Here is a 27,833-nt window from a genome sequence, read left to right as displayed (position 1 = left end):
GGTGTAATTTCTGGTTTTCATCACCTGTCACCAGTCACGAGTTTACAGGCCTTAAGAGGATGGTTGTATTTTTTGAAAAATATACTGATGGAACTGCAGCTTGAGTCTTGAAATGTTCCTATTTCTAGAGAAGGAAGGTCCGGAGAAAAAGAAAATGAAGAAGGATGCTGGGAATAAGAAATCAGCACCCGTTAGCATTCTGTTTGGTTACCCTCTGTCAGAGCGCAAACAGATGGCACTTCTCATGCAGATGACAGCAAGAGACAACAGCCCAGGTGATCTTACAGAGTTAACAGTTTTCTTCCTCCTGCCTGTTTAATTCTGTCCTAGCAGAATATTCAGAACACTGATGTTTTTCAACAATCTTTTATTTTTTTTAATTTTTTAAATCATTCATGCTCCTGTTAAAATTTATTTTGCATGGATGATTAATCCGATGAAAAAGTCTTAATCTTCTATATGTATGTGAAAAGCTTTGCACCATGATAGCTGTAAAAACTGAAAATTTAATTTCTTCCTTTGTTTATTTTTCCCTCACAGACACTGTTCCATATGGATTATTTAAAGCCTGAAATACTTTCTTTTTTTGATTTTTATTGAAGCTTAACTATTACCTCATTTTCTCACTTTGGATCAGGATTTTAATTTGGGAGGAAATGGGACTATTTCCTTTTGATTTAATGGGAGAGGGGAGACATCTTGTTCTTAATTCACCATTTCAAGCTGTCCTTGATCCAGCTGCATGTAAAAAAATCTTTATATGTGTATATGTTCTACAGGTGTAAAGTTTTTACAAAATTGCTATTTAAAAGCAAATGGCTGGGTTTTCTTAAGGAACTATCCAGTCCACCCAGCTGTGGAACTTAAGGAACTATCCAGCTGTCCAGCTGTGTTGGTACAGATGATGATTTGTATGTAGTACAATACACAGACTGTAATTCTTTAAATTGGCATCCCACTACATAAAAATATAGTGGAATTTTGCTGGAGGAAGGAGAAAGCAGGGTAGATACTGATCTGCCTTGTCTTGATTCAGGAGAATTTATACCAGAGTATGTGAACCTTGTAGTTTGGATAGACTTCATCTTTCCTAGAAACTTGCTTAAAATAGTAAGATTTTGCAAAATGCCCTTTTTCACATTGGAAATCAGCATTGTACTGACTCGTATGAAGGGTGAAGTGTCTTTTATTGAAATATAATTATTCACTGGTTGTTATCATCTTTGAAGGCAAGTCTTGACAATCTTTTTTCTTCATCTCACTTTAATTGACTTAACAGTTACCATTTAAAAACTTGTTTTGTAGATTCCACCTTAAATCATTCCTTACAAACAACACCAACCCAAAAGAAAACTCCAACCTCTTCTTCAAGACAAAAGGACAAAGTTAACAAGAGGAACGAACGAGGGGAAACTCCTCTACATATGGCAGCAATTCGAGGGGATGTTAAACAGGTCAAGGAGCTAATCAGATTAGGTGCAAATGTAAATGTAAAAGATTTTGCAGGTAAGTGAATATGAGTACTCTTAACTGTATAAATTAAATGTAAGACTGAAGGTTTCCTTTCAGTTCATGTCGTATGCAAATGAAAAACTATAATTTCATGGAAATTCCCAAAGTTGTGTTTTTCATTTCCAGTGGCAGTGGTAGTACTGGGACACTGTAGAACATAGTTTATGATTAGAACAGTGTTTTAATACTGAGAGGTTTCAGTTACGTCCAGGGCCTTGGTGTAGTAGGTATTTACAGAAAAATGTGCACACAGATTCTGTGTTCTTGCTGAACTTGGTAGGACTGTGCTGGGCAGAGTTAAATGGTGAGACTGTGGGCTATGTGAGGAGATGCAGAGTTGAATAGTGGTGGAGGTGATGGTGCTGTGACGTGCAGTGTCTTCACTGGGACAACTGATAATGCAGTAACGCAGAGGAGAGTGGTATGGTTGCAATTGTCATCTAGTCCTGCTGGATTAATGACAGCTTTGATATGTCAGTATTTAATGTGTAGTATTTGCTGTGATTTACATAATGGTTGGTGAGCTTTGTTAAGTTGTGACATATACAATATTCTTAGATTTATGATCTGAATTATGTTCTCAGTGGGAATGGTTGAGAGGAGTTGAGGTAGCAGGCCCCTGTGGAAGAAGCTAAGAGCTATATAGCACAAATAGTTGTCAGCTCAAACTTGACTTCAAGAGAAGATATTAATGAGATGAACTGAAATACTGACTTTAGGTAAGAAGTAGATGGGTAATTTCTTGATTTGAAGAGGGTAGCTGAATTTGTATTTGTACATGAAGCTGCCCAGGACTGGCATGTAGAGGAAGAGAAGACAAGCAGAAGTAGAACACTTTGAGATCTTCAAAGAAGTTGAGAGGGGAGATGAGAAGAACTTGTTGACAAGAGCAATTTTAGAAAAGGAGGGGGAGGTTCAGGGGAAGACAGGCCCATAGAAATCACTGGGAGAATCATAGAAACACTTGAAGAAGAGATGTAGTGGGTTGACCTTGGCAGGCTGCCACACGCCCACCCAGTTGCTCTCTCACTTCCCTTCCTCAACAAGGTGTTGGGAGAAAATAAGATAAAAAAAAGCATTTGTGGGTCATGTTAAAGACCACTTAATAACAGCAAAAGCTGCCTATGCAAGCAAAGGAAGAAGAATTCATTCACTACTTCCCATCATCAGGCAAATATTCAGTCCCTTCCCAGGAAGCAGGGCCTCAGCAGGTGTAACAGATACTTGGAAAGAAAGACAAATGCCATTATGTACAAACTACCCTCCTTCCCTCTCCTTTCAGTGAGCTTTTATTGCATGACATCCTGTGCTATGGAATACACATTTGAGTAGCTGTCCTGACTATGATCCCTTCCAAACTCTGGTGCAGGAGGAGGGGGAGAAAACCATGACACTTCACAAGCCCTGTTCAGCAGTAGCCAAAACACCAGTATGCTCTGAGTACTGGTGCTGCTCCCAAATGCAGTGCACATTACTGTATGAGTTGCTTTGAAGGAAGTTAACTTCACAGCTTCATCCCAGTCTCACCTAGGGCAGATATTTTATTTTAAAGGCAGATGAAAGGAAAAGGACAATGGCTGAGAACTGGTTCTGAGAATCAGTTGGATACAAGTTGGAGGCTTCGTTCAAAATTCTGGAGGAGTTGTTTGGGATCAAGTGAGATATTTTTTTATTGGTGATCCAAAGTGAGAAGCAGAGATGGCTGAACTTCAAAATACTGTGCAGAGGGAGAAGTCAAGAAGAGGGGGAGGATTGAAGCAGTGAGTCATGAGTGGAGAAAAGTAGGAATTTAGGATGCAATGTAGTTTAGAGAATTAGAGGTTTTTTTGCTAAGGATTTGGCAGAACTAAAGGAGCAGAAAATGAATTAGTAATGGAGGAAGTAACCCTGCTCATGGGATATCTGCCAGAATGATACTGCTGTGTGAGAACAAGAGTAAAGGAAACAGATACTGACAGCAAGCCAGCACTAGAGTTGGCAGGCTGGACATTGTGAAAGGATGGAAAAGCAAAGCAGTACAACATGGAGAAAAATAAATTATGAAGGTAATTAATATAGAGGATAAAAGACAGGAATCAGAGGGCTGAGAGCAGAAGAGTGTTACCATGTTGGGTGAGTGTGAAAAGAGCAAATGGCAAGAAAATGGAAAAATGGAGGTGGTAGTAGCCAGACAGTGCTGTAAGTGAGTATCCTAAGTGATGATTGAAGAGGAAATTTAGTGTATGAAGAAGAGAAAGAAGTGTTTTGCTTTAGAATAACTTAGAACCTTTTTTCTTTTTTTCCCTTTTGCTTTTTTCTTTTTTTTTTTAGCTGCTTTTAAAATTTAAATGAGTGGCAGCTTGGAAGTTGAGTGAAGGCTGAAGGTGAGAAATCCCATTACTGAGGGATTAGATAAGTTAGGGGTTTCTTGTACCTCTTCTTCATAGATGTACAAGACTGCTACTGATTAGATACAAAGCTCATGTGATTAAACTCTTTTACTGGTTATGTTGGAAACAAAAGTTGAATGCCTCCCCAGAACTGGGCTTTGAGAAGGCATCAACAGCAGTTCAGGTCAGCTATGAAGTGGAAGTCATCAAGTTGGGGAGAGGAAATTAAGGTAAGGAATGTAGCATGTGTGGGTTGTCATCTACAATTGACACTCTGCTACAGAGAATGAGCAGTGAACTCGAGGAAATCATAATTGCAAAAAATGACTAGTGTTCTGGGAAATAGCAGAATAAGTTCACTGCCATTATTTATTAATAGCTTGCTCTCTAGCTGCTGATGTTGTTATTGATTCCTAGTACATGTTCAGTAACTCTAAATGAGCACTGGTTATGGCAGTTTGCTGCACTTACCATTTCCAATAGTGTGGTTATCAGAGGGTTTCCATGTATTGTAATATTATTTTTATATGTATTTACCAGAGTTCAAATGTTTACTTGTCAAAGAATCTCTGACATGTTTGGCCTGGGGACTTTATGCCAGATTTTGTCTTCTACTATTTGATTTCTGATTCCAGTGTATAATCTCAGAAAAACTTGGAATTCCATGTGAGGTTTGAAGTTGATAAAGTGTATGTTGTTCATCAGACGGATGGCATTGCTGTTCTGCCAAGTACTGTGTGTGAGAGTGTTTTGAAATGTTCAGAGGCAATAGAGATCTATAGCACAGGAATGAAAAACCAAATCTTTGATCTTTGTCTCAAACCTACCATTCTTCACTCTAGGCTGGACACCTCTGCATGAAGCTTGTAATGTTGGTTACTACGATGTTGCTAAAGTTCTGATAGCAGCGGGAGCAGATGTGAACACACAGGGCCTGGATGATGATACCCCACTTCATGATTCTGCTAGCAGTGGGCACAGAAACGTGAGTGTTCTGGGAGAGTGGGAGGGGGATAAATACGTGGTTTGAAATGCTAAAGCTTCAGAAATCCTGACTGTCCTCATTGCAGTCATATGGTCTTGTAGTTCTACTTCTGCTGTTTTGGGAGCATCCTAAAGTTGTTCTGATTGTTTCATCTGACTTCTATTGCCAGATATTTTCTACTAATATCTGTTTTCTTAATTATTTATAGGCTTCATCTTTAGTTTCTTAATAAATAAGCACTGAAGTGACTTTTTCTGAGAAACTTTTACTGTATAGAATTCTCAAAAGAAAATGATCTCCTAAAAGTATACTGTGGATTAGTCTATACTGTACATATATGTTTATAAATATTTCAAGGTTTATATCCTATATTTCTTTTGAAATAGATGTATATATATTCTTATTTTTTTTAATTTACCAATCAGCACTTAATGGAGAAGATAAATGGAGATCTGTAGGTGCTTTATATTAACTTTCAAATTGTTCTTGATTTCTGCAAATAAGATGCAGAAATGACTCTGCTTTCCCTTTATATCTCCTTTATTTCATTACTGTGTATGCGATCTGTTGTATAAAGCAAAAGATAGAATGCATCCTTGTCTTGGTTTGGAAAGACAGGTGCCTGCTGAGGAAATCCTTAAATCAAGTACACCTTGAAAACAAGATGCTCAGTTTGAAAGGCTTTTCTGGAAAAGAGAGAAATTAATTATCATAATCTGTTGGGAATTTTTTTATTAGCTGTTTAGTAAGTGGTTTTTTAGGTATATAAACAAATTGGGTCTTTAGATCAGCTTTCATAGAGTTGTTGCAGAGTCTTGGAGAACAGGACCTCTTGTTTATCTGATATCAATACAGGTACCTGTGGCAATCTCACTGACATTATGTACCAGAATAATTCTGAAGCTTCCTGTTAAGGTATCACTGTCTGCTGAATTTCCACATTCTTTATACATAGGAAAAAAAAGTAATACTGGACACTGTGTAATGCAGTGGCCTTGGATTCACTGTAATATTAATGAATTGTTGCATTTGATGATGGAGAAGTTGATGATTTTGATTTATTGCATGTAGTTGCTGGTGGGGTGCTTTGTTCCTCCAGTAAGATCTTGGATCTCTGGGCTTTTTGGAACTGCTGGGGAAACCAATAGTATTGTGATTTGCAAAAGTTTATCTGTTCCTTATTGAAGTGAAATAAAATTTGGAGCAAGAGGGTGAATCAACTGCAGAGGAGTAAAGAGCCTGGTAGGTGGGGAACCAGATAAATTGTGTGAAGAAGTGCTAGAACAGCAAGAAAAAAGGCCCTTGTTTCTTTCTTTTATAATGATGCTGTGTAACAAAGGGCAGCTGTCTCTAGTCTTCCCCTTTACCTCCTTTACAGAGCAGACTCTATGCACTACCTGGAGTTTGCATTTTACTTGCTGAAGTCTTGCTTTCCAATCTCAGTATCATGGATAGGACTTAGGATCGCATATTGTGTTATTCACGTTTCATGTGCAACAGAGGATTTTTATGCTGGTCAAGTAACATGTTGTGGATAACCTGAAAGATGATTTATTTAATGCTGCAGATTGTGAAGCTGTTGCTTCGACATGGTGGAAATCCATTTCAAGCCAATAAGCACGGGGAAAGACCTGTTGATGTTGCTGAAACTGAAGAATTGGAGATGCTGTTGAAAAGAGAGGTGCCCATCTCTGATGATGAGGACAGTTGCTCAGGTAAAAGTAGCTATTTAATTACATACTTAATGCATCACTTCACCTAAGTTTAAGTGACCTTAATCTTTTGTATAGTGTTAGCTATTAAGGCTTGCTGCAGGTAACAATTGATTGTCTTTCACTTACATTTTTAGGGGTAGTTTGTTAAATTTCTCAATTGAATTACCTGAAATGTATATTCTGATTTTTATTTTTTTTTTTTTACTTTTCTCTCTGTCTTTAGTAATCCATTCCCACTTTGCAGATCAACTCAATACCAGAATGATGATTTTACCGGAGAAAGATATAGAGGAAAATACCATATTTTTTACGATACAGTGTGTTTCTGAGATGGTTCGTTTCATGGTGAAAAATAGCCCCAAAGTCACTTCCCATCTTTAGTAGATCAATCAGAAGTCAGTGTTTCACATGGATGTAACTTAGTTACTCAGTGTAGAAAAGTTCCTGCCAGTGGGTGGGACCACTGGTTTCTGTGGGTGACCAGGTAAGTAAGTTGCTGAAGTGGAGGCAATAATTCTTTGTCTCTCCTGTGTTCCTGCAGATTGAGGAGTATGTAACACTTCTTGGAGCACAGAAAGAATTGTTGCCTCCTCAGAAGCAAAAGATTCTTGATCATGGGTAACTTACTTGAGTGCCAGACAGGAACTCTTCATTTGGCTTTCACAGAATATTCAACAATTCAGAATCTTTTAGGTAAAAGAAATGAAGTGGATTGAAAACTGGCTGAACGTCTAGACGTCTAGGCCAGAATGGTGGTGATTAGTGGCACAAAGTTTTTTGGAGCCAGTAACTGCCTCTGTACCTTGTATCAGTACTGTGTCCACTCCTGTTTAACACCTTCATTAATGGCTGGGGTAGAGTGTTCCATCAGGAGGTTTCCTAATGACACAGAACTGGGGATTCTAAGGAGGAGTGGGTGGTGCATCAGAGAGTTGTGCTGCCATCCAGAGGAATCTTCCTGTGTTGGAGAAATGGGCTCCTGGGAATCTCATATAGTTCAGCAAGGGGAAGTGCAGAGTCCTGCAGCTGATGAGGAACAGCCATCCAAGCAGCAGTGCAGGTTGGGATCTGACCAGCTGGAAAAGCAGCTTTGCAGAAATGGCCCTGGCTCATGCTGAACAACACCAAGTTGATCATGAGCCAGCAATGTGCCCTTGCTACAAAGGCCAGTGGTGTCCCAGGCTGCAGCAGGAGGCATGTGGCCAACAGGTTGAGGGAGGTGATCCTCCCCCTCTGCTCAGCACTGGTGAGGCCACAGCTGCAGTGCTGGGTCCAGTTCTGGGCTCCCCAGTACAGGAGAGACATTGACACCATGGAGAGAGTCCAGGGAAGGGCCAGGAGCATGACAAAGAGCCTGGAAAGCAAAGGCTCAGGAGAATCTTGTTGATGTATAAAAATACCTGAGGGGAGGTTGCAAGGAGGACAGAGCTGGTCTCTTGTCACTTGTGGCAGGACCAGAGGCAGTGGGCACGCAGTGAAACACATGAAGCTTCCTCTGAGCAGCAGGAAACATTTTTTTCACTGTGAGGATGACCAAGCAGTGGCACAGGTTGTCCAGGGAGGCTGTGGAGTCTCTTTCCTTGGAGATAATTCAAAAGCTTTCTGGGCATGGTCCTGGGCAGCTGGCTCTGGGTGTCCTGGCATGAGCAGGGTGGGTTGAACAAGATGATCTCCAGAGGTCTCTTCCAACCTCAGCCATTCTGTGGTCTGTGAAAAGCACATGAAGAAAAGCATCATGTCACATGATTGTAAAAGTTGGTTTCTCTTTCCCAGACAAATACATAAAACACTACCCCCTAGGAATGTTTTCTAGACAAAGTTTCAGTATACTTCAAGGAAAAAAGTCAAATTGCCCTATGGTCTGATGTAGTGTTAGCTTTTTTGGCATTAGAATGACCTGAAATGCAGTGCATGATCCTTCTGTTCTAAGGGGACTGTTGTGGCATCACTTCACAGAATCAACTTCAGCTTAGTGAAAGCATTGATCTTAAGACAAATATTTTTACATATGTGTAATAGAAACTTGTTACAATTTAGCAACTGATTCCTCAACAGTCTGTGCAGGGTATTGTCCTTTAGAAAGAGTCAGGTTATACAGTAATTACGCACAATGGATGAGGTTTTCAAAATTTAAATTGCATTACGTTTATTAGATATAAATATTATTCAGTATTTTTACATGCTTAAGTGAAAGCTGTAAAGGGAGGGGAGAACTTTGATTTCATGACCTTTTGTTTTTTCTTAAAAAGCTTAATTCTAGTGAGAAATTTTGCTGTGTGTTTAAGATAGGTTTTATTCTTTTTTCATTTGTGAAGAGGTGACTGCTCAACTGAACTCTTTTGTCCTGAAGTGTGACAAGTGTTCCATCAGTATTCAATTAATTTTCACTTTCTTACTCTAGATTCTGAAGAAGCTCCATCTGTAAATCCTTCCAGTGTAGATGGGAATGTTGATTCAGAAGCAGAAAAGGACTCAGTAGCCAACAACAGCAAACAAACGGTCCCTAGTAAGGCGCCACTTCCATCTGCTCTAGATGAGTATGAGTTCAAAGATGATGATGATGATGAAATGAAAAAAATGATTGATGACAAACATATTCTTAGAAAAGACCCAAGGAAAGAAGATGAGACTGAAGTTGAAAAGACCAGCTTATTTGTGAAACAAGAAAAAGTTGTGTTTTCAAAATCATTCAAAAACAAAAAGCAGAAACCGTCTAGAGTTCTCTATTCAAGTTCTGAAAGTTCAGATGAAGAAATAATGCAGGACAAGAAAATGGTCTCTCCTTGCTCTGTTTCAGAGACATCAAATTCTGATGTCAGAATGAAGAAAGAATATATGGTTACAAACGAGCACAAGCAAAAGGGCAAAGTTAAAAGGAAAGTAAAAAATCAAAGCAAAAATAAAGAGAATCAAGAAGTAAAGCAAGAAAAAGAAAATGCTAGAGTAACAAATATAGCTACTTCTGGGTTAGATTCTTTAGATAAAGCTAGAGAGGAAGAAACCTTTAAGAAGTCTTTCACCTCAAAAGAAGACTCTTCTTTACAGCTGTTTCATATCACTGCTGGAAAATCTCCAAAGCATCCCTGTGGGTTAAGTGAAAAGCAGTCAACACCATTAAAGCAAGAGAACACCAAAACTTGCTTATCACCAGGAGGTTCTGAAATAACATTGCAGTCTGAATTAGTTCGGTATGATCACAACACTGATTCTGATTATGTGGTAGAAAGTTCTAGTGGCAAATCTTGCAAGCACAAAGAAAAAAGTAAGCATCATCAAAAGGATTTTCACTTGGAATTTGGTGAAAAATCTAGTCCTAAAATTAAAGAGGAAGATAATAGCTCAACATTTGAGAATTCAGAATATACTTTGAGAAAAATTGACAAGGAAGGTAAAACACTTAAAAAACATAAATTAAAGCACAAAGAAAGAGAAAAGGAAAAGCACAAAAAGGAACAGGATGGGGAAAGAGAAAAACACAAACATAAAGATAATGTTAAAGAGGTTCAAAGAAGTATTGAGTTTGACAGAGAATTTTGGAAAGAGAACTTTTTCAAAAGTGATGAAAATGATGATATGCTGATAAATACGGAACATGAATCTCTTTCTTCAGACAGAAAATCAAAGCTAGAAAAAACCGTGGCAAAAGAAGATAAGTTAGTTAAGGAGAGACAGTTCCAGAAAGAGAGAAGTATTAAAGATGAGAGAGAAAAAGAGAAGAGCAAAAAGGAAAATGAGAAGTCTCTCAAGGATGAAAAAATAAAAGATACAAAAGAAGAAAAAGATGTTATGCTTGCAGATAAAGAAATTGAATTGTTCTGTTTTGGTGTTAAAGATGAGGCAGCTAGCGTGCATGTAGTAGAAAGAGAAACAGATACTGAAAAGCAGGAAAAGAATTTAAAAGAAAATAAAGAGAAGACAGAAAAGCGATTCTCAATCAAAGAAAAAGATTTTGAAAAGATAGAAAGAAAACATGGAGAAAAAGAGAAAAAGTTAAAGCATGAATACAAAATGGAGAAGGATAAAGCAGAAATAAATGAGAATACAGAGAAAGGAAAAGAGAAGTCCAGTTTTCAGCAAGCAGAAAGGTGCCATAAGGAAAATGATAAAATAAAAAGCATGGGTGCTCTTAAAAAAGTTGATGACAAGGAAAGAAATAAAGAAAAAACTGATAAGAAGCATGATAAAGAAAAGGCTGATAAAGACAGACACTGGGCTGAAAGCAAAGAAAAACACTGTACTGAAAGAAAAGTCAAACAGTCTGAAAAAGAATCTGAATATACTAAATCAGAAAAAAGTAGAACCAAAGAAAAGGAATTTGAAAAAAAAGACAAATCCAAAGACAAGGAGGCCTCATCCTCAGCAAGCTCGAAACATATGCAAGAGGAAAGGAGATGCACTATTACCGAAAGTAATAAAACAGTTCATGACAAACTGTCATCTTTGAAAGACAAACCAAAAGATGATTTGTTGAAAACTCCAGATGGTAGAGAGAAAGATAAAAAAGATAAAGATATAGACAGATACAAAGAGAGGGATAAGCACAAAGATAAACTGCATCAAAGTAGTTTGCTGAAACTAAAACTTGAACATGAGAAACTTAAGCCTAAACTAGCTCCTGCATCGAAGGATGCTCGGCCTAAAGAAAAAAGATTAGTCAATGATGATTTAATGCAAACTAGTTTCGAAAGAATGCTTAGCCTTAAAGATCTGGAAATAGAACAGTGGCATAGAAAGCATAAAGAAAAAATAAAACAGAAAGAGAAGGAACGTTTGAGAAACCGCACTTGTTCAGAGCATAACAAAATGAAGGAAAAACCCAAGCACTCATTCACTGAAGTAAAAGGCAAAGAACTGATTCGTTCCAAAAGTTCCGAGTTGCCAGATGTTTGTATGAAGGAAAAACAGCAGAAAGATGCTACAAGTAATAGATCACAGTCAGTAGATACAAGAAGTGTCAGTGTTGCAAAGGCTTCATTGGCTTTAGATAATTTAAATAGATCCCCCAGATCAGAAAATGAAAAGATGGGGCTGAGCTCCAGGTCCGTGTCCATGGTTTCTGTTGCGAGCTCTGAGGATTCTTGCCATACCACAGTGACTACTCCAAGGCCTGTAATCGAATATGATTCGGACTTTATGCCAGAAGGTTCTGATTCCCAAATGTCTTTTTCACAGTCACCATTTTTGGCAAGTGCCAAATCACCAGCCCTTGTGGAAAAAGAGGCCGATGGTCTTGCTGAGTTGCCAGATCGCATTAAGCCGCCTTTCACGAACCGGCTCCCACAAATGTATGTGAGATCAGCATCTGCTGAAGATGTTAAGCTGGTTTTAAATGAGTGTAGGCCTGTTACAGAGATTCGAAGATGCAGCATGCCTGCTGCAGTTTCTGAGCACAGCAAACAGCCTCGAACATCAGAAGAAAACAACCAGAACACTTTGCCGTCATTTCAGACTTACAATAGCACTTCTCCTAAACCAGAGCTACTGTGCAGCATGCTCGAAAGAGATTTTCAAAGCAGTGTGGCTGTTCTGCAGTCAAACCTCACATCATCTCCCAGCAGAGCTGTTAGCAACAAGCAGGCAACAACGGGGACAAGTACCATTAAAGATACTGCTCAGATGAGCCCTTCAGAAGACCCTAACATGCATTTAGAACCATGTAGTCAAAGGGGTGTGACTCAGCAAACCAAATTGTGGGATGTGCCTTTTGACAGACTTAATTCATTAAACAATGACTTTAACAGCTCAGGCTGTGGTGTACCAGAGCAAGATGCTAAAAGCATTGTAGCAGTGCATAATTCTGAGAGCAGGACATTAAAAGAGCAACAAGTATCTGATTTTTTGCCTCAGCACCCTGAAATTAAGGGAAGTTCCAGTTCTCAAGAATCTGCATCAGTTTTGCCTTCACAATCTCCTTGTTCTTTACCTATCCAGCCACTTCCAGTTGTGTCAAAACACGTTTCTTTACCAGGCATTATCAGTCAAGATTCATCATTAGTACAGCAGCAAAATCTAGTTCAGACTGCAACTTCTGCTTTGGAAACAGATACTACTAGTACCAGAGAGCTGGAAAACGCTTTCTCCCCTTCAAACTTCAGGAAGACAGATGCACCTGTGGCTGTATATTCTGAGAGCTCTGCAAATGATGTTTCTCAGAGCTATGAAAAGATGAATGATTTACCATTAGAGAAGGATACTCCTGAAAGTGATAGCAGTTCACAGTTAAACATGAGCTCATTCAGTAGAGTTGTTTGTAAGAATGCCCTGAGTGAAGTGGATGGTAACACAGCAGATAGTTCAGATATTAGAAATGAAAAAGATCAACAAGAAAAGTTAGTCTCTGTGCACATTGTTGATAGTAAAGCCAATGCTGATCTCTGTGAACTAAGTTCAGGAATGTCAAAGGGAATTACAAATGAATTGGTTAATAAAAGCCCCTGCACTGCAGACAGAGGAAATGTGTTGGAGGATGACCCACCACAGTACTCCTCTATATCCAATTTGGAAAATAGTTCACAACAGATTATACAGGAAGAGGTGCATAAATACAGCCAAATAGTTAAAGTAGAAGAAGAAGTTGCTGAGGATCAGAAGATGGAACAGCAAGAAGTACCTCAAAGAATCACGAGGAACAGAGCAAATTTGCTTGCTAACCAGGGCAAGCAGAATCCTCTTGGCTGTACACAAACATTAGAAAAAGAGTCTGAATCGTCAGCATCTATGAAAGCAAGAATTAGATTAACTGAAGATGATGATGTTCAGGTACATCATCCACGTAAAAGGAAGGTGTCACGCGTGCCTCAGCCTGCGCAAGCAAACCCTTCTTTGCTGCAGGCCAAGGAGAAAACCCAGCAGTCACTGGCAGCTATTGTTGATTCTTTGAAACTTGAAGAGATTCAGCCGTACAGTTCAGAGAGAGCAAACCCCTATTTTGAATACTTGCACATAAGGAAGAAAATAGAAGAGAAGCGTAAATTGCTGTGCAGTGTTATTCCTCAGGCGCCTCAATATTACGATGAATATGTGACCTTCAATGGCTCCTACCTGCTGGATGGCAATCCCCTGAGCAAGATATGCATCCCAACTGTAAGTAACATGGTCTTTCAACATGCAGTGCAATGGAAAGGCATGTTTTGGTTTTGTTTTTGTAGCTTCCATATTCTTCCTAACTTGCTTCTGAATATTCTGCCGGAAGCAGTAAGCTGATACATGTCAACTAATATTGATTAATAGCATCATATGTAAAAGCCCCATTCACTGGAAATACAAACAGTGGTTTCAGTCACTGTAAGACAAACCATGTCAAGGGCACACAGACAAGTACTATATTTCAAAGTATGTAAAGCCTGCTCTTTCAGAAGTGAAGTAAATTATTGAGAGCTTCTCTGAATTTCTGCTGTCAATAATTTCGTTAAAGCTAATTAGTCAAAGCTGTTTTGTTTGGAGGGGGGTGGACATGCAGTGCTTAAAAAAAAATACCAAGTCCATTGCCAAATGTTTTATTGCCAATATTTTAAGCAGGATAGCCTGCCAGCTATCTCAAATGCAGCAGATGTAATCTGCTGTGTCCTGGCTTTTGTAATCCATCAATCTAAAGTGTTCATAATTTTATTAAATATATGTCAAGGTTTTTTTCCTTTTTACTGAAGAACATCTGTAGTTCAGAGACACTTGTTTAGGTCTAAGATCTCCATTTTTGAATGATCAAGTTATTATGTCAGCTCATCTAAGATAACTCAGCCTTACTTGAGAGTAAAAACCTTTAGCTTTTTCCAGTAGAGTTGAGGAATTTTTGATGAAGCAATGAACAGAAGTTTAATGTGTAAATTTTAAAATTTACTTTTTTGCTTCATTATGCAGCTAGTCTTAATTCCCTACACAAGCTATTTGTTCTCATTTTTTGGGAATTACTAGGCCAGTTACAGTCTAAGAAAGAATGTGGGTAAGACCTTTTGCAAGGTCTGTAGGTGAACAAGGGTATATGGTAAGCTTTACCACGATGTTCCAGGCTGTCAGCCTTCCCAAGTCTGCAAATCTTTCTCAATGTTACAGAAGCTGTTGCAGCTTTTGTAACATCTTTATCACTGGAGGCACAGATTTCATATTTTTAAAGCTGCTGCTAGTCAAGTACATACTGTTTCCGAGCTACAGCTTACTGCTTTGAAATCACACTTCAGTGCTTAATTTGGGATAAGTGGAAAGTAGAGAAACCTGGAATATATTTTTCCCTGGCCCATCTCCTACCTGAGCAATAGAATTCAATTCCCAATCATAAATGGCAACGTGTGTAGACACCATAAGGAGGACAGAGTTTTGACTTGATATTAAAGCACTGCCTTATAATTCCTTCCTGTCTCTATTGCTGTGTATAATAGGAGCTCTGCAGTTAATGAAAATAAATTTAGGTATTGGAGAGCAAAATCTCAGGTAACAGGTTCAGAAAATGTCAGAGATGGATAAGTGCTTCCTATTCTCAATGGCTTTTAATTAATCATTGAAAAGAAAAGCCTCTTTAAATAAGGTTGATAGAAATGTGAGTATGTAGTTGAAGGATTACAGTTACTGATTTTTGTCTCATTTAGATTTCTGGTTTACTTCCTTACACATACATGTTCTGATGGTAATGATATTTTAAACAGTTAATTGTTTTGTATATACTTTGATGCTCCTGGTTATATTCTACAGATAGTAGAGAAAACAGGTGGAACTTTTTATTTCAAGTTCCTAGAAGCAAAAAGGAAGATAATAAATTTTGAGAAGCCAAAATAAATTATTGGGAAATTGGTGATTATTTTCATTAGAGTTAAAGTGTAAGAAAAAGCATGAGTTTTGCTCTAAATAAGAAGATACTCTAAGCAATTCAGTTTTGCTTGTCTAAAAAATCTCCAATATGACTAAGTGCTTTATTTAATTACTGTCACTTGTGTACAATTTTGATAAAACTTCTCAGGTTTCCTTTCAGAAAAAAAATATTGCTTAAAACACTAGTAATAGTTCAGATTTAACTTACTGGCAGAATTTGCTTGTGTACACAGTCTAATGATTTTATTTTGTCACCACTGAAAGTCACAGTCATAATAATTCCTGTTACAAATACTGTGAACAGGGGAATTGCTAAACCAAGGATCATTTCATTCTCAGAAATGAGTGTTTTTTTCTTGTACATATTGTCCAATAAAGTGAAAATAAAGACTAGGCTTAGTCTCTCTGAAATATTAATAGTGTATTGTTATCCCTATAATGCAGAATTTAATAAGCAACTGTAAAAATACCTTTTTGTCATGTTTGTTTTGCAGTTTTTTCCTTCAATTCTCTAATGATTCTCTGTTAACCAAATTTTTGCCTCATCAATTTACATGGAGAGAAAGTAGATACTCTTTCTTTAATTATTGCTGTGTTACAGATATCCTTTGTGTAGGTCTGTGTGGAGACTGCATATTTAGCTCTGATACTGAGACTTGGAATGGTTGGTGTATGGAACAGTGTGTTTACTGCTCTTTGCATTGGAATTCTAATGATGCATTGTGGTTTATCTCATGAACTTCAGACATGCTGTAGGTGGGAGCCAGGAGATGGTGTGCAAAAACCTTGTTTCCACAGCCTTGATTATACATTGTAACTTACAGCCCGGATCACCTAAGGCTGTGAGGATATTCATGTATGAATTATGGCTTCTCTCTCACCAGTACAAATACAAAACATAAGGTAGGAGACATCAGGTCAGTTCAAAATAGAAGGAAACAAATCTGGTTCTTCTAACAGAGAAATTTCAATTGTACTTGGCTCTGTTGCGTTTCAGGTTATTCCATGTTCTACAGGGCTCAGTCATCTTTATCTGTATTGTCTCCTGAGAGAAGGTGCCAGGATGATTCACTGCCATCCTCCTGTGCCTATCTAGCAGATGTGTTTTTAGTAAAGGGGATTCTGTCCATTCTCCCTGGCATTGCTGTAGAAACTCAAGTAGTAAGATCTACTTTTAAGGGTATTACTAGAAACTTGTTTTCAAAATACATGAAACAGAGCATTAGAGCAGGCCAGTTGTTTGGATGACATAGAAGAGTGGAGGTTTGTAGCAGGCAAAATAGAGATTGAAGGTTTATAGAGTGAAGAGTTGATGCTGTAGCTGGATTTGTTTTGAAGCATGCAAGGCCTGCAGGAAAGTTGCTGATGGATTTTGATGTGTTGGAGATGGGAAGGGCATGCCTTGAACGTGAACTCTGGCCAATCAAACCTGCCCTAATGGCTGGCTCCAAGGGAGGTGGAGCAGAGGCACAAGGCCAAGATCTGTCTGGCTCTTCTGGGTCATTTCTCAGACTGGGAAAAGAGAATTCTCTGAAGCAGGCAGGGCCCGTTTGCTTCTCTCTCTTCTCTATGGAGTCTGGGCCCTTAAAATAGTTTGATGCTTTGGTTATGCAAAACAGAGGGCACCTTTTTTATTGTGGTGTTCAGTTTCATGCTCTGTTCTTACAAGTCCAACTTATGTGTTTGTATTTTCCCTACACAGTTTTTTGTGTTCTGTGTAGTAGTTGTTTCTTTGACTGGAAGGTCCAGGAGGCTCCTCTGGCTGTTCCTGCCTCAGAGCCTTTAGGTCAGACTTTCTGGTCTCAAAGAAACCAATTTCCTTTGTCTGAATCCAGTGCTGCTTCACAAGCTGGAATTTCCAGCAGGTGGTGTGCAACTGCCCTAATCCTGTGTTCAGACTCCTAAGGATCTGAGGCTCACCCTTCCCAAGTTTCCAAGAAGAGAGGAAAAACCAGAAAATTCCATAAATGACTGTAACCAAACGTAGTATTTTGGCAGGTGGTGCTGGGCTGGGCGGGAGTGAAGAGTTTATGAATGTATCCGGTGGCAATAGGGATCTCTGGGGTCATGGAGACCTGTCAGTGTCACACAAGTCTGAACATAATCTGTGTTCAGGGCTGAGCATAATCTGCTGAAACAGAGTTCTACACATTTAAATAGAATACCACACAGCTCTGCTGTCTAGATGATCAGCTCCTTGTCAGGTTATTTCTATGATGTTGATTCTTATTTCTGTTGCACAATCAAACTGTCTGTAAATTTAAGGGCATAACATTTAAAAATATTTGAAATGTAGTGACATTACAAGGACATTACATCTTCAAACTGAGAGAGGTTTAGATTAGGTAGTAGGAAAAAATTCTTCACTGTGAGAGTGGTGAGACACTGGAGCAGGTTGCCAAGAGAAACTGTAGATACCTCATCCTTGGAAGTGTTCAGTGCCAGATTGGATGGGGCCTTGAGTACCCTGGTCTAGTGGGTGGCATCCCTGCTCATGGCAGGGGGCTTGGAACTCCATGACCCCTGAGGTCCCTTCCTACCCAGACCATTCTGTGATTCTGTGAAATTGTTCAAGTGATAAGGATGCTTGCCAGCTCTGAAATTTTTATTTCTGGAAAATCCATGTGCATAAACCCAAAGCTTATTTAGATACTCTGTCTTGCTTCTTATCTGTGTGCTTTTCTGTAAGCAAAATAGTGGAGATTTTGGGAGACGTTTTGGGTTTCTTGAAACTAAAGCTTGATATTATTTACAAGCATCTTGTCTTATTTCATTGAAAGACTGCGACAGCACTATTGTACTGTACCATGAATGCAAAATCTTCAAGAAAAATAGACTATAGGAGGTGTATTTGTTTTTAATACTGCTGTTTTACACAAAATGACATGCCATAAACATTACTGGTTTGAGAACCAAACTGTTTTCACTTAGAAAAATGAAGTGTATCTTGTTTTGTAGTTTGAAATGTGAAGGAGTTGAATGTCATTTTATACAATATAATAATTTAAGGAATTGACTGCAATCAGTTATTCAGATTATGTGCTATAATTCCAGAGGCACTGGCTAACTTCCAATTGGGAAAAAAAATGTCCCGAAATAATTTTCCAATATAATACTAATTCAAGCATTTCTGGTAGATAAATCACTTCATTGCTGGAGTGTATAGGTGCAAGATTGATACTAATAATCTAGTTTAACCTACAGTGTGTCTTTATTTCCATAATGGATTTATTTCTTCTTGGCAGTTGAAGGATCTATTTTATTGAAAAGAGTTATTTATCTTTCTGCTTGTGTTAGGTATGAGGCAGGGTATAGTAACTGCAGATATGTATTTGAGCTGTAGTTTTTGAGTATCAGTGGTAGTAGGCAGTGTTTCATGTAGTTTGAATGGGTCTTTGCAAAGCAGTATCAGTGCTCTTACATCTGTCAGGTGTTAAAACCCATGCTGAACTGTCAGATAGAGCTGGCATAAAGGAAAGTGAACTTTGGGTGGAGCCTTAAAACTCCCAAGAAGTTTATTATTTACTTCTGAAAAAGCATCTGATTTCTGCAGTTGCCAGGAGGGCTCCGGGTGCCTTCTCAATGTTTTTCATTACAGCTCAGACCAGACAGTAATTCTGGATGTTTACTGTAATTGACTGAAGATGCAAAATGTTTATAGTATAGCAAATCAGTAACAGCATTGATATGTCACTCAAGTCTATTTGATTTTTTAAAATTATTTTCTTTCCAAGGAATAAGGTTTTTTAAAAACTTACTTAAATAACTGACAGGAAGAATCACTTTTTCAAGCTAGTGTCTGGGTCTCTAGTCTACTTTTTGTGCTTTCTTGTGTTCTGTATGATTGCAAGATTAGGAGTATGGTTGGTTATCTTTTGTGCAGTATAAAATGCTGTTGCTGTTGTATGAATATATGAAGGGGTTGGGGTTTTTTTTTAGCAATGCTTTACTTTTTTTTACTTTTTTCTTGCTTTTTGCTAGGCAGTTTTTATCTTCTCAAAATGAACAGCTGTGCTTTAAAGAATCTTCAGAACAGGAAGCAAGTTGTATTCTTACTATATTCTACACTATAGCCTTTTAAAAAGAACAGCTATGGAATGCTGATAATGACTGGTTAAAAGCTCTAAAGAGCTTGAAATGCTGTTTTCACTTGGGTTTATTAATTTTATGGTATGGAATTCTTAAAACCTTTTACTGCAAACACTGCAAACATGTTGAATTCACATAATTAAAAAAAGTAAAATTATTTTTCTTTTAAAATGCCTTATTGTTTCTTGGGGTTTTTTTTTTAATAGATCACATAAGCAATGCTAAGCATGTGAAATACACATTCACTATATTATTTATAAAACTTTTTCCACAGATTACACCACCTCCATCACTGTCGGACCCACTTAAGGAGCTATTTAAACAACAGGAGGTTGTAAGGATGAAACTGCGTTTACAGCACAGTATTGAAAGGGTGAGAATAATTTATTTTTTATGTCCTGGATTTAAGCTTTAGGATTTTTTGCCTTTTCAACAAACAGACTACATTTTTCTTAATTTAACAATGCTTAGAAGTAATCTTCTGTCTATCCAAATTTATTAATTGGAGAAACTTCGAAGTAGGGGGGGGCAAAATGGTTTGAACAGCTGTTAGCAGAACCCTCAAGTTGGTAAGACAACAGCTTTTTTCTGTTAATTGCTCTGAGTTGTGTCCCAGATTTATCCTAGAAGCAGTGGGAAGGAAGCTTCACACTGTCATTTTAAAAGCTAATGATGATTGTAGACTTCAGATCCAAATTGACTTAGTTAAAAGAATTGAAGATAAAGTAAATTCTTTATTGAGAGGAGACGTGTGTGGCTGTAAGACTGAAACATGTTTGGCAGTATTCTGCTCAGAAACTGCCTAACATTATATTAGAGTTACATCTGTAGTCATCACTGATTTTGAGCACAGAAACAGAGAAAATATTCCTGGTTTATGAGTATTCTGTAATTTTAGGTTGCCCTTTTTCCTTGGTAACCTAGCTTTAGATGCCAATATTGTGGCCAGATAACTTGTGGGCACAGACAGGGATGCATCACAAGGATTTCCACATAGTTACACAAGGAGCTGCCACATCAAACCCAGTGTGTTACTTTTTCAATTGACAGTTCCGATGTGACTTAACAAACTCAGCTGAGGGAGGGGTTTTTCTTGAATTTAGTATTTCAGTGAAGAGTATTAAATAAGTAGCACAGAAATTGTAAACGTGGTTCAAGTTCTGAGTGAAAAGAAATCAGTTGCAACTAAAAATACTTTGGCCAGCTGGGCAAGGGGGGGGGGATTCTGTCCCTCTGCTCTGGTGGGACATCCCTCCCTTAGAGTGCTGCATCCAGCCCTGGGGTCCCCAGCGGAAAGAGGACATGGACCTGTTGGAGTGAGTCCGGAGCAGGGCCAGGAAACTGATGAGAGGACTGGAGCACCTCTCTTATGGAGAACAGACTGAGAAACCTGGGCTGTTCAGCCTGGATAACAGAAGGCTCCTGGGAGACTTCATTGGTGCTTTTCAGTACTTAAAGGGGCTTGTAAAAAAGAGGCAAAGTGACTTTTAACACAGGCAAATAGTGATAAGACAAGGGGAGGTACAGTTGTAAACCAAAGGAGAGAAATTTAGATTAGATATTAAGAAAAATTCTTTATTGTGAGGTGGTGAGGCACTGGAACAGGTTGCCCAGAGAAGCTGTGGGTGCCCCATCCCTGGCAGTGTTCAGTGCCAGGCTGTGGGGAGCCCTGACCAAACTGGTCTAGTGGAGGGTGTTCTTGCCCACAGCTGGGGAGTTGTAGATAGATAATCTTTAAGGTCCATTCCAGCACAGACTCTATGATTCTAACCAAAGCAAAGGTGGTCCTTTTCCTGTTTTCTGAAAAACAGGAAATATATTATAATATTATAATGCACCTTCTTTTATTTTGATAAAAATTAGAGCCATTTTATTGTAGAGCAGTAAACACATACAAACATTTTTCTGTGTCTTAAAAAATTACACATATGCCTAGTTATTTTGTTCATATAGGCTGTTCTTCAAATTATATCCACTTTATAGAATTGTAAGTCAAGTTTTGTCAAGTGAGTTGTATTTTTGTTGTCTCAGTTTAGGAAAGAATATTTATGCGATGTGAATTTAGGGAGTTATTGCATGTTGTTTTTAAAAACATCATCATGCAAATAGTGCATTTCTGCTTCAGTTTGCTTGGCCAGTGTGCCTGGAGAAAAGGCTTCATACAGTTAACATTCACAAATGTGTATTCTAAACCTATGCTCCTCCTACCTTTCATCTTTCACCACCTTCATTAACCAAGACTTGCCTCAGTAAGTGGAAACGTTCAGCCATCAGTGGAGGCTGGGGCTAAGGAGAAGGTGTTTTCAGTTCTGACATCCATGGGACAATCTTTGCATCATCAAATTGCAATTTCCTATTTGATTAGAAGAACAACCCCTCCTACCTTCAGCATGCAATTTCTCACAGTGTTCAAAAGTGTAAGCCCTGAAAAGATATGTTTGAATTAGTGGATATTTGTATGAATGTTTAACTTACTAAATGTATATCTATATGTTGATATCTTATTTAGGAAAAGCTTATTGTCTCTAATGAGCAAGAGGTTTTACGTGTTCACTACCGAGCAGCCAGGACCTTGGCTAATCAAACTCTGCCCTTCAGTGCCTGCACTGTGCTGCTGGATGCTGAGGTGTACAACGTGCCTCTGGATGCTCAGGTAAAGATTTGTCCTTCACAGCTTCAGACAAAAAGGTCTTGCTAGCCTGGCTCAAGTATTCAGAGAGAATTCTGTTCCCATAGCAAAATTGTCGTGGATTTGCCTGGAATTAAGATTATGCCCATGATAGGTTGTTACTTATATTAGGCCTCCATTGGGTGTACAGTAATGGGAGGATATGTGTGTATGTGTGTGTTCTTTCTGTTTTCTGCCGTGTCTGGTTTTCTTTCAAATCCAGGAATTATGAGATGGATAAAATAAGAACATTCCTCTGCTGATTTTGTTATAAAAAACAGATTTCAGTCATAAACAGAACATGTTTTTGAAGCTTACGAATATAGCTTAAACAAGAGCAAAGAAATTATCAGCACAGAAGATGACATCTATCAGAAATCCAGATAATTGGAATGCAGTAGTGTGTGAAGTGATGAAATTGGTTTGTGAACTCTGGAGATGTTTGTGGACGTATCCACATTACACTTCCCTCCTCTGTACAAGGCAGCTGCTAGAACTGTACCATAAAAAACAGATGACCAGCAGTGAAATGTTGAATGCTACCAGATGAAATAACCTTTTTCAAAATTACTTCAGACTCTATATGACTTACTTGTGCCCTGTTATTTACATGTTCAGCGTGAGTATTTAGTCCTGAATAAAACATATAAAATAAGAAATGTGCTTCACAATCTGTGTATGTTGTATGGACTGTCACTCAAAAGTTGGCTGCAGCTGTATCTCTAAGATAAAATTATCTCGTGGTGTTGGTATTTAGTGGACAGTTTTTCCAATTAGCAAACACAGAACCAACATTTGATACCTGTTACAGTGGCTGTGAGAAGCACATAATGCAAGGAGGAAATGTTGATATTTTGGGTGTAATAAAAGTATTGGTGCATTGGATGTTGAGCATTTTAAAATGAAACACGTACATTTCCAACATATGAGAGATTTTACATTAGTTCTACAGCCCTTTATAGAATTATTACAGCTTCCAGTGTTTTTTCAGTCAGTTGCTACGTTTTTACCCAGCCTTTAAAGAACTAGAGCTATGCCCTACAAGGTGATTCAGCAGGAGATAGCAGTTTATGGAGACTGTATTGTTGTCTCATTTTAAGCTTCACACAGATAAATTTTTAAAGCATCATGTCCTTAGTACTTCTAACTGATAGGGCAAAAATTTTTCTCTTCCAAAATTCGGAAAATCCTTTGCTTTATTTCTGCTCCAATTCAGAGGCCTTGAGCTTTTTAGAGATGAGGAATATGTGAGTTGTGCACATAAGTGCATTTTTGTAGTTAACATTTTACAATTTGTTTTAAGTAAGCTGATTCTGTATTTGAATTTATGAAACAAAAGGAATCCTTGTTGGGGGAGAAGTTGAGATGTGCCCCCCCCAAGTACTGCCATTTTTTTACCATCTATATAATAACAAGAGCAATAAAATGCCTCTCCTTCCCCCTCACTGCTTCAACAACTTTGTGTTTTGGTCTGTGGTAATTTTTCTTAGGAAACTACATTGCATATAATATTGAGCAAATTATGAAATACATTTTTATATAATTGAAATCAATGTTTTATACTACCAGCTTGATGGTTTGATTCAAATTTGTTTAATGGGAAGAGTGTAGATGCATAAGAAGACATTGTCCTGTAGTGCATCCTGCAATTTTCCTGTTACCTCATTAGCAAACAACTTATTTTGTTCTCTAGAAAGGTCAATCTTTGCACATTTGGTTGGGCTTCTTTTTGTTCCTTCTGCTACAGTATACAAATTCCTGCAGTGTCTTCTTTTCTCTTTGAAAGAGGAACAGCAGCTTCTTGTATTTAGTGGTTATAATTTAAATGTTAGATTGGCATAGTCTGGCTTTAGGACTGTGCATAGACTATATCTAATTTTTCACAGCGGACAGATGTAACATTCCAAATCCTTTGGAAAAAGTTGGAATTAAAAATAAAACTATTTCATTAAGCAGGACGTAATACAGGTCTGCTCAATTTTTTAATCTCCTTTTGAGGATTGTGATGGCGGAAATATTTTTAATTGCTTTCAATACTTGTGTAGTCAGTTAAATAAGGCTGCTTAATTTTTCCTTTATTAATGTTTTTGCTTTTCCATGAGGGATATTGATTTGATACTGTGTTTTAAAGAGCAAAAAGAGACAGTAGTTTTGTGGAAGGATCTTTTATTAGTTAAGACTTTAAGGTGTAAATCCTTAAGCTTCCCATTCTAAATTTCAAAACCAGAGCACAATAAATAGCTTGAGGAAGTCTGAAAATACCCATTTTTAGTGAGCAGCTGGCTCACAGAGGGAAGTGTTGGTCAACATTTATATTTTCATATACCTTTGTATTTTGAATCTCTTTTTCCATGGGAAGCAGTGTTTGTGGGATTGTTTACTGTTTATGTCCCACGGAGTAGGTTTTGTGTTTTAATGTTTCAGATTGAATCATCAGGTTTTAATAAATGTTTGTTTTTTGCAGACTGATGATAGCAAAACATCGGTGAGGGATCGGTTTAATGCAAGGCAGTTCATGTCATGGCTGCAAGACGTTGATGATAAATTTGACAAATTAAAGGTACACATCTTAGTTTTTCTGCTTAAAAAAAAAAAAAACCAAACCAAAATTAATGTCAACATGAAGATGAGATGAATAAAGAATAGATTTGTGTGCAGTATCATGGGCTTCTGTGGAGGCAACACAAAGGAAGGTCTATCAGTATAGAAAAAACCTAACTTTTGTTTCCATGTAGTGTAATGAAATATTCTGCAAATTTCTAAATATATACTGGGGGAATTATTTACTATCACCAGAGAGGCTCTTAGAGACTTTTCCTGTGTTCAAACTTGCTGCAATAATATTTTTTCAAATACTTCAATAACTTCTTTCTCAATTTCAAACCAGACGTGCCTTTTGATGAGGCAGCAGCACGAAGCAGCGGCGCTGAACGCAGTGCAGAGACTGGAGTGGCAGCTTAAACTGCAAGAGCTCGATCCTGCTACCTACAAATCTATCAGCATTTATGAAATTCAGGAGTTCTATGTTCCTCTTGTTGATGTTAATGATGACTTTGAACTGACACCCATATGACAGCCGGCACCGCCTGGCTCGTCCCTCGCCGTGGACAGCTGGAGACTGAGGTGCAGTGATGCACAAAGGTATTTTTTCTTTTGAGACAGAGCACTTAATTCTGTGGAATACTACCTTTCTCCATAATTCAGGTGTTCCTACAGAGAAGTGTGGCACAGACACTTGCTCAAACACAGAAGATGGATGCTGATTTTAAATTCAGATTCCCAGTAACTGCTGTTATCTGTGTTTTAAAATTGCCTGTAGCTTTATGGCTTATTGCTGAAAAAGATGACAAAACCTGGTGAGTTTACAGCGCTGGAAGCTGTAAATAACTAAAACATCCACCAAAAAGCAAACGATACTTATAATCTGCTATAAAGCTTTGTATTATGAAACTTCAGTAACAGTTGAACTCCCACAGAAAAATTATGAGAAAGCCTGTGGAAGAAAGTGTAAGACTTGGAGAAAAAGAATCAATCTTATGATGTTTTGTAAATTACTGTACAGAATTCTTTTTGGAAAAAGATGTAATATTGTCTTCATTTTTAAATAATTTATTTTATACATATTGTGCAAATGTAAATAGTCTTGTAATTAATGTTCAAACCTGTATAAAATAGATATTTTAACTGTAAAACTGTTTTTGTCTAATGTTTTATTGGACCAAAGTTGTCGTTTTTATTAAGTGTAGTGTGTTCCTGGTTGGCAGTTCCCTTTTGTATGGCATGCGTTTGATTTAGCTGCTTGTTTCATCACCATAACTGTAAGAGGATTGAACTGTATTGCATGCTCCACAGGACTCTGAACTCCTTCCCTTCAATAACTGATACCTAAACTGTTGTAATATTTACAAAATCATACTTCATATTAGTCTGCTGTTGTAATGCCATACCTACGACTTCCTATACTGAAAATATTTTTGTGTAAAACAAAAAAACCCTTTTTCTCTTATATGGTGGTCTCGTAATAGAGCCTATTTTTTCCAACAAAATGCCTTTGAATTAAAATTCTTAAATTGTATATTGTCTATTTTAATATTAATCTATGGAAGGGATATGTAAATAGTTGTAAATATAATACTTAATAAATTTTATTGGTCCTGTTATTAGTTGGAATTTCTTAGTATTGGAACACTTGATACATCAAACCTTAGCATTCCTGGAATATATAAGGAGACTCGGTGGAAAAGTTAAAAAAAAATTCTCCATGTTGTGAAATTTAATGCTTTTTATTCTTAGTATTGTTAATGACCAGACAGTTAATTATTTATTAGTAGGAGGTTACAGATATTCATGAAAAAGATTTGTTACCCTCCAGGCCGTAAATTATTCAAGAATGCTCGAGATCTGATGTCTGTGAAATTATTTCTGAAGGAAGTGAAGCTTGGACAGGACAGCTGGTTACTCAGAATAAGAGATTTTAAATCCTTGGTTTTGAACTGATTTTTAAATGAGTAGGTGAGCTACTCCAGAGAACTTATTCCTTGTGCTTGTGTGAATGTGGACACACAAGAGACTTTGTGGACAGCAGATTCCTTCCCTCTGCACATCACTGCTGGTGCCAGTTTAGAATAAATAGTAACTCAAGCACAGTAAAGCCAATTAGTGTGTAGTTCCTGACCTGTAAGTTGTTTTTGGTTTTTTTCACTTTTAATTTGTTAAGTACCTGTGGAAGGAGAAGTTGTTCCTGCTTTTGTTACAGGAATATCTTTCTGATCTCATTCAAAATTGAAACTATTGAGGAAAGAGCAAATTTCTTCTCCAAGTTAAATACTCTTCTGAACATAGCTGTAAAATCTTAAAATGCTGCAGAAATCTATTTTATCTGCTTGAAAAGATGAGGAAAAATGGATAAAGCTGCAAGGTGTTAACTAGTAAGTGGGTACAAGTTACTTCTATCAGATACTTGCTAGAGTAGTAAAAAGCAACAGACGTGACTGGAAGTGGCAGAAATATGAGATAGTAATTAAGAGGCTAGCAAAAAGAACAGTAAATAAACTGGGTTGTACAAGTCTTGGCTGTGTTAAAAACGAAGTGTGTGACAAAAATACTTGGTCTGCAGGAGACAAGAAAAATATTTTGGCAGTATCTTGTAAGGAGATCTGAAGACAGATGTTTCTTAGCATTACTCTGGGTCTTCTTTATAAGGAGAAACGATTTCCCAGTCTCCGCAACAGAGTTTTTACAATTGCAACTTCTTAGTAAGTTTTATTGCTCCAAATGTTTCAGTCCCATAGATAATGATCTCTTGGCTTCTCTCATTTGAATCCAAGGTTTGTTCCCTTTTTTTGTTTTTCCTTTTCTTTTCTTTCCCCGAGTTTACTCTGTGGGATGGTACCTCCTGTGTTGTTTAAGGACACCGGCCTGTGGGTTTACCTCAGCACAGTGCCGGAATCTGGGAAGAAGGGATGAGAGGAAACACGGCAGTAACGCGTTGGCGCGATGGCTGTTTCCCTCGCCAGGGTCCAGCTGCCTCCTGGGAAGCCCGAGAGCTACTCTGAGTTCCTGGGTACCCAGCCAGGATCCTCTTGTGTTTTTCTTCTAGGGACCAAACTTGTTACCTTGGTTCCTTGGGGCTTGGCACGTGGGAGGATAAAGCCGCCGTCCGGCCGCGTTTTAGAGGTCCTGGGAGAGGCTGTCCG

The 27,833-nt window shown here is 38.0% G+C and overlaps 1 protein-coding gene across 6 annotated transcripts in view; it reads left to right on the top strand.

Moving 5' to 3' along the window:
• The window catches only part of ANKRD12 (ankyrin repeat domain 12), a 59,459-nt gene extending 33,162 nt beyond the window's left edge, over positions 1–26,297 (top strand). For 2 of the 6 annotated variants that reach the window (XM_059483536.1, XM_059483654.1), the window contains 9 exons: positions 129–275; positions 1,306–1,506; positions 4,724–4,866; positions 6,434–6,581; positions 8,983–13,664; positions 19,744–19,842; positions 21,979–22,122; positions 24,602–24,697; positions 25,025–26,297. In XM_059483536.1, coding sequence (XP_059339519.1) covers positions 129–275; positions 1,306–1,506; positions 4,724–4,866; positions 6,434–6,581; positions 8,983–13,664; positions 19,744–19,842; positions 21,979–22,122; positions 24,602–24,697; positions 25,025–25,210 — 5,846 coding nt within the window. In that variant the 3' untranslated portion in view covers positions 25,211–26,297. The other 4 variants (XR_009419565.1, XR_009419576.1, XM_059483848.1 and 1 more) reach the window with 4 other exon arrangements.
• The last annotated feature ends 1,536 nt before the right edge of the window (positions 26,298–27,833 follow it).

This window comes from Ammospiza nelsoni, chromosome 1, assembly GCF_027579445.1.
Source record: "Ammospiza nelsoni isolate bAmmNel1 chromosome 1, bAmmNel1.pri, whole genome shotgun sequence".
NCBI classification, from domain to species: Eukaryota; Metazoa; Chordata; class Aves; order Passeriformes; family Passerellidae; genus Ammospiza; species Ammospiza nelsoni.
The sequence above is the reverse complement of the archived record's forward strand: the minus strand, read 5'-3'. Positions and strand labels throughout refer to the sequence as shown.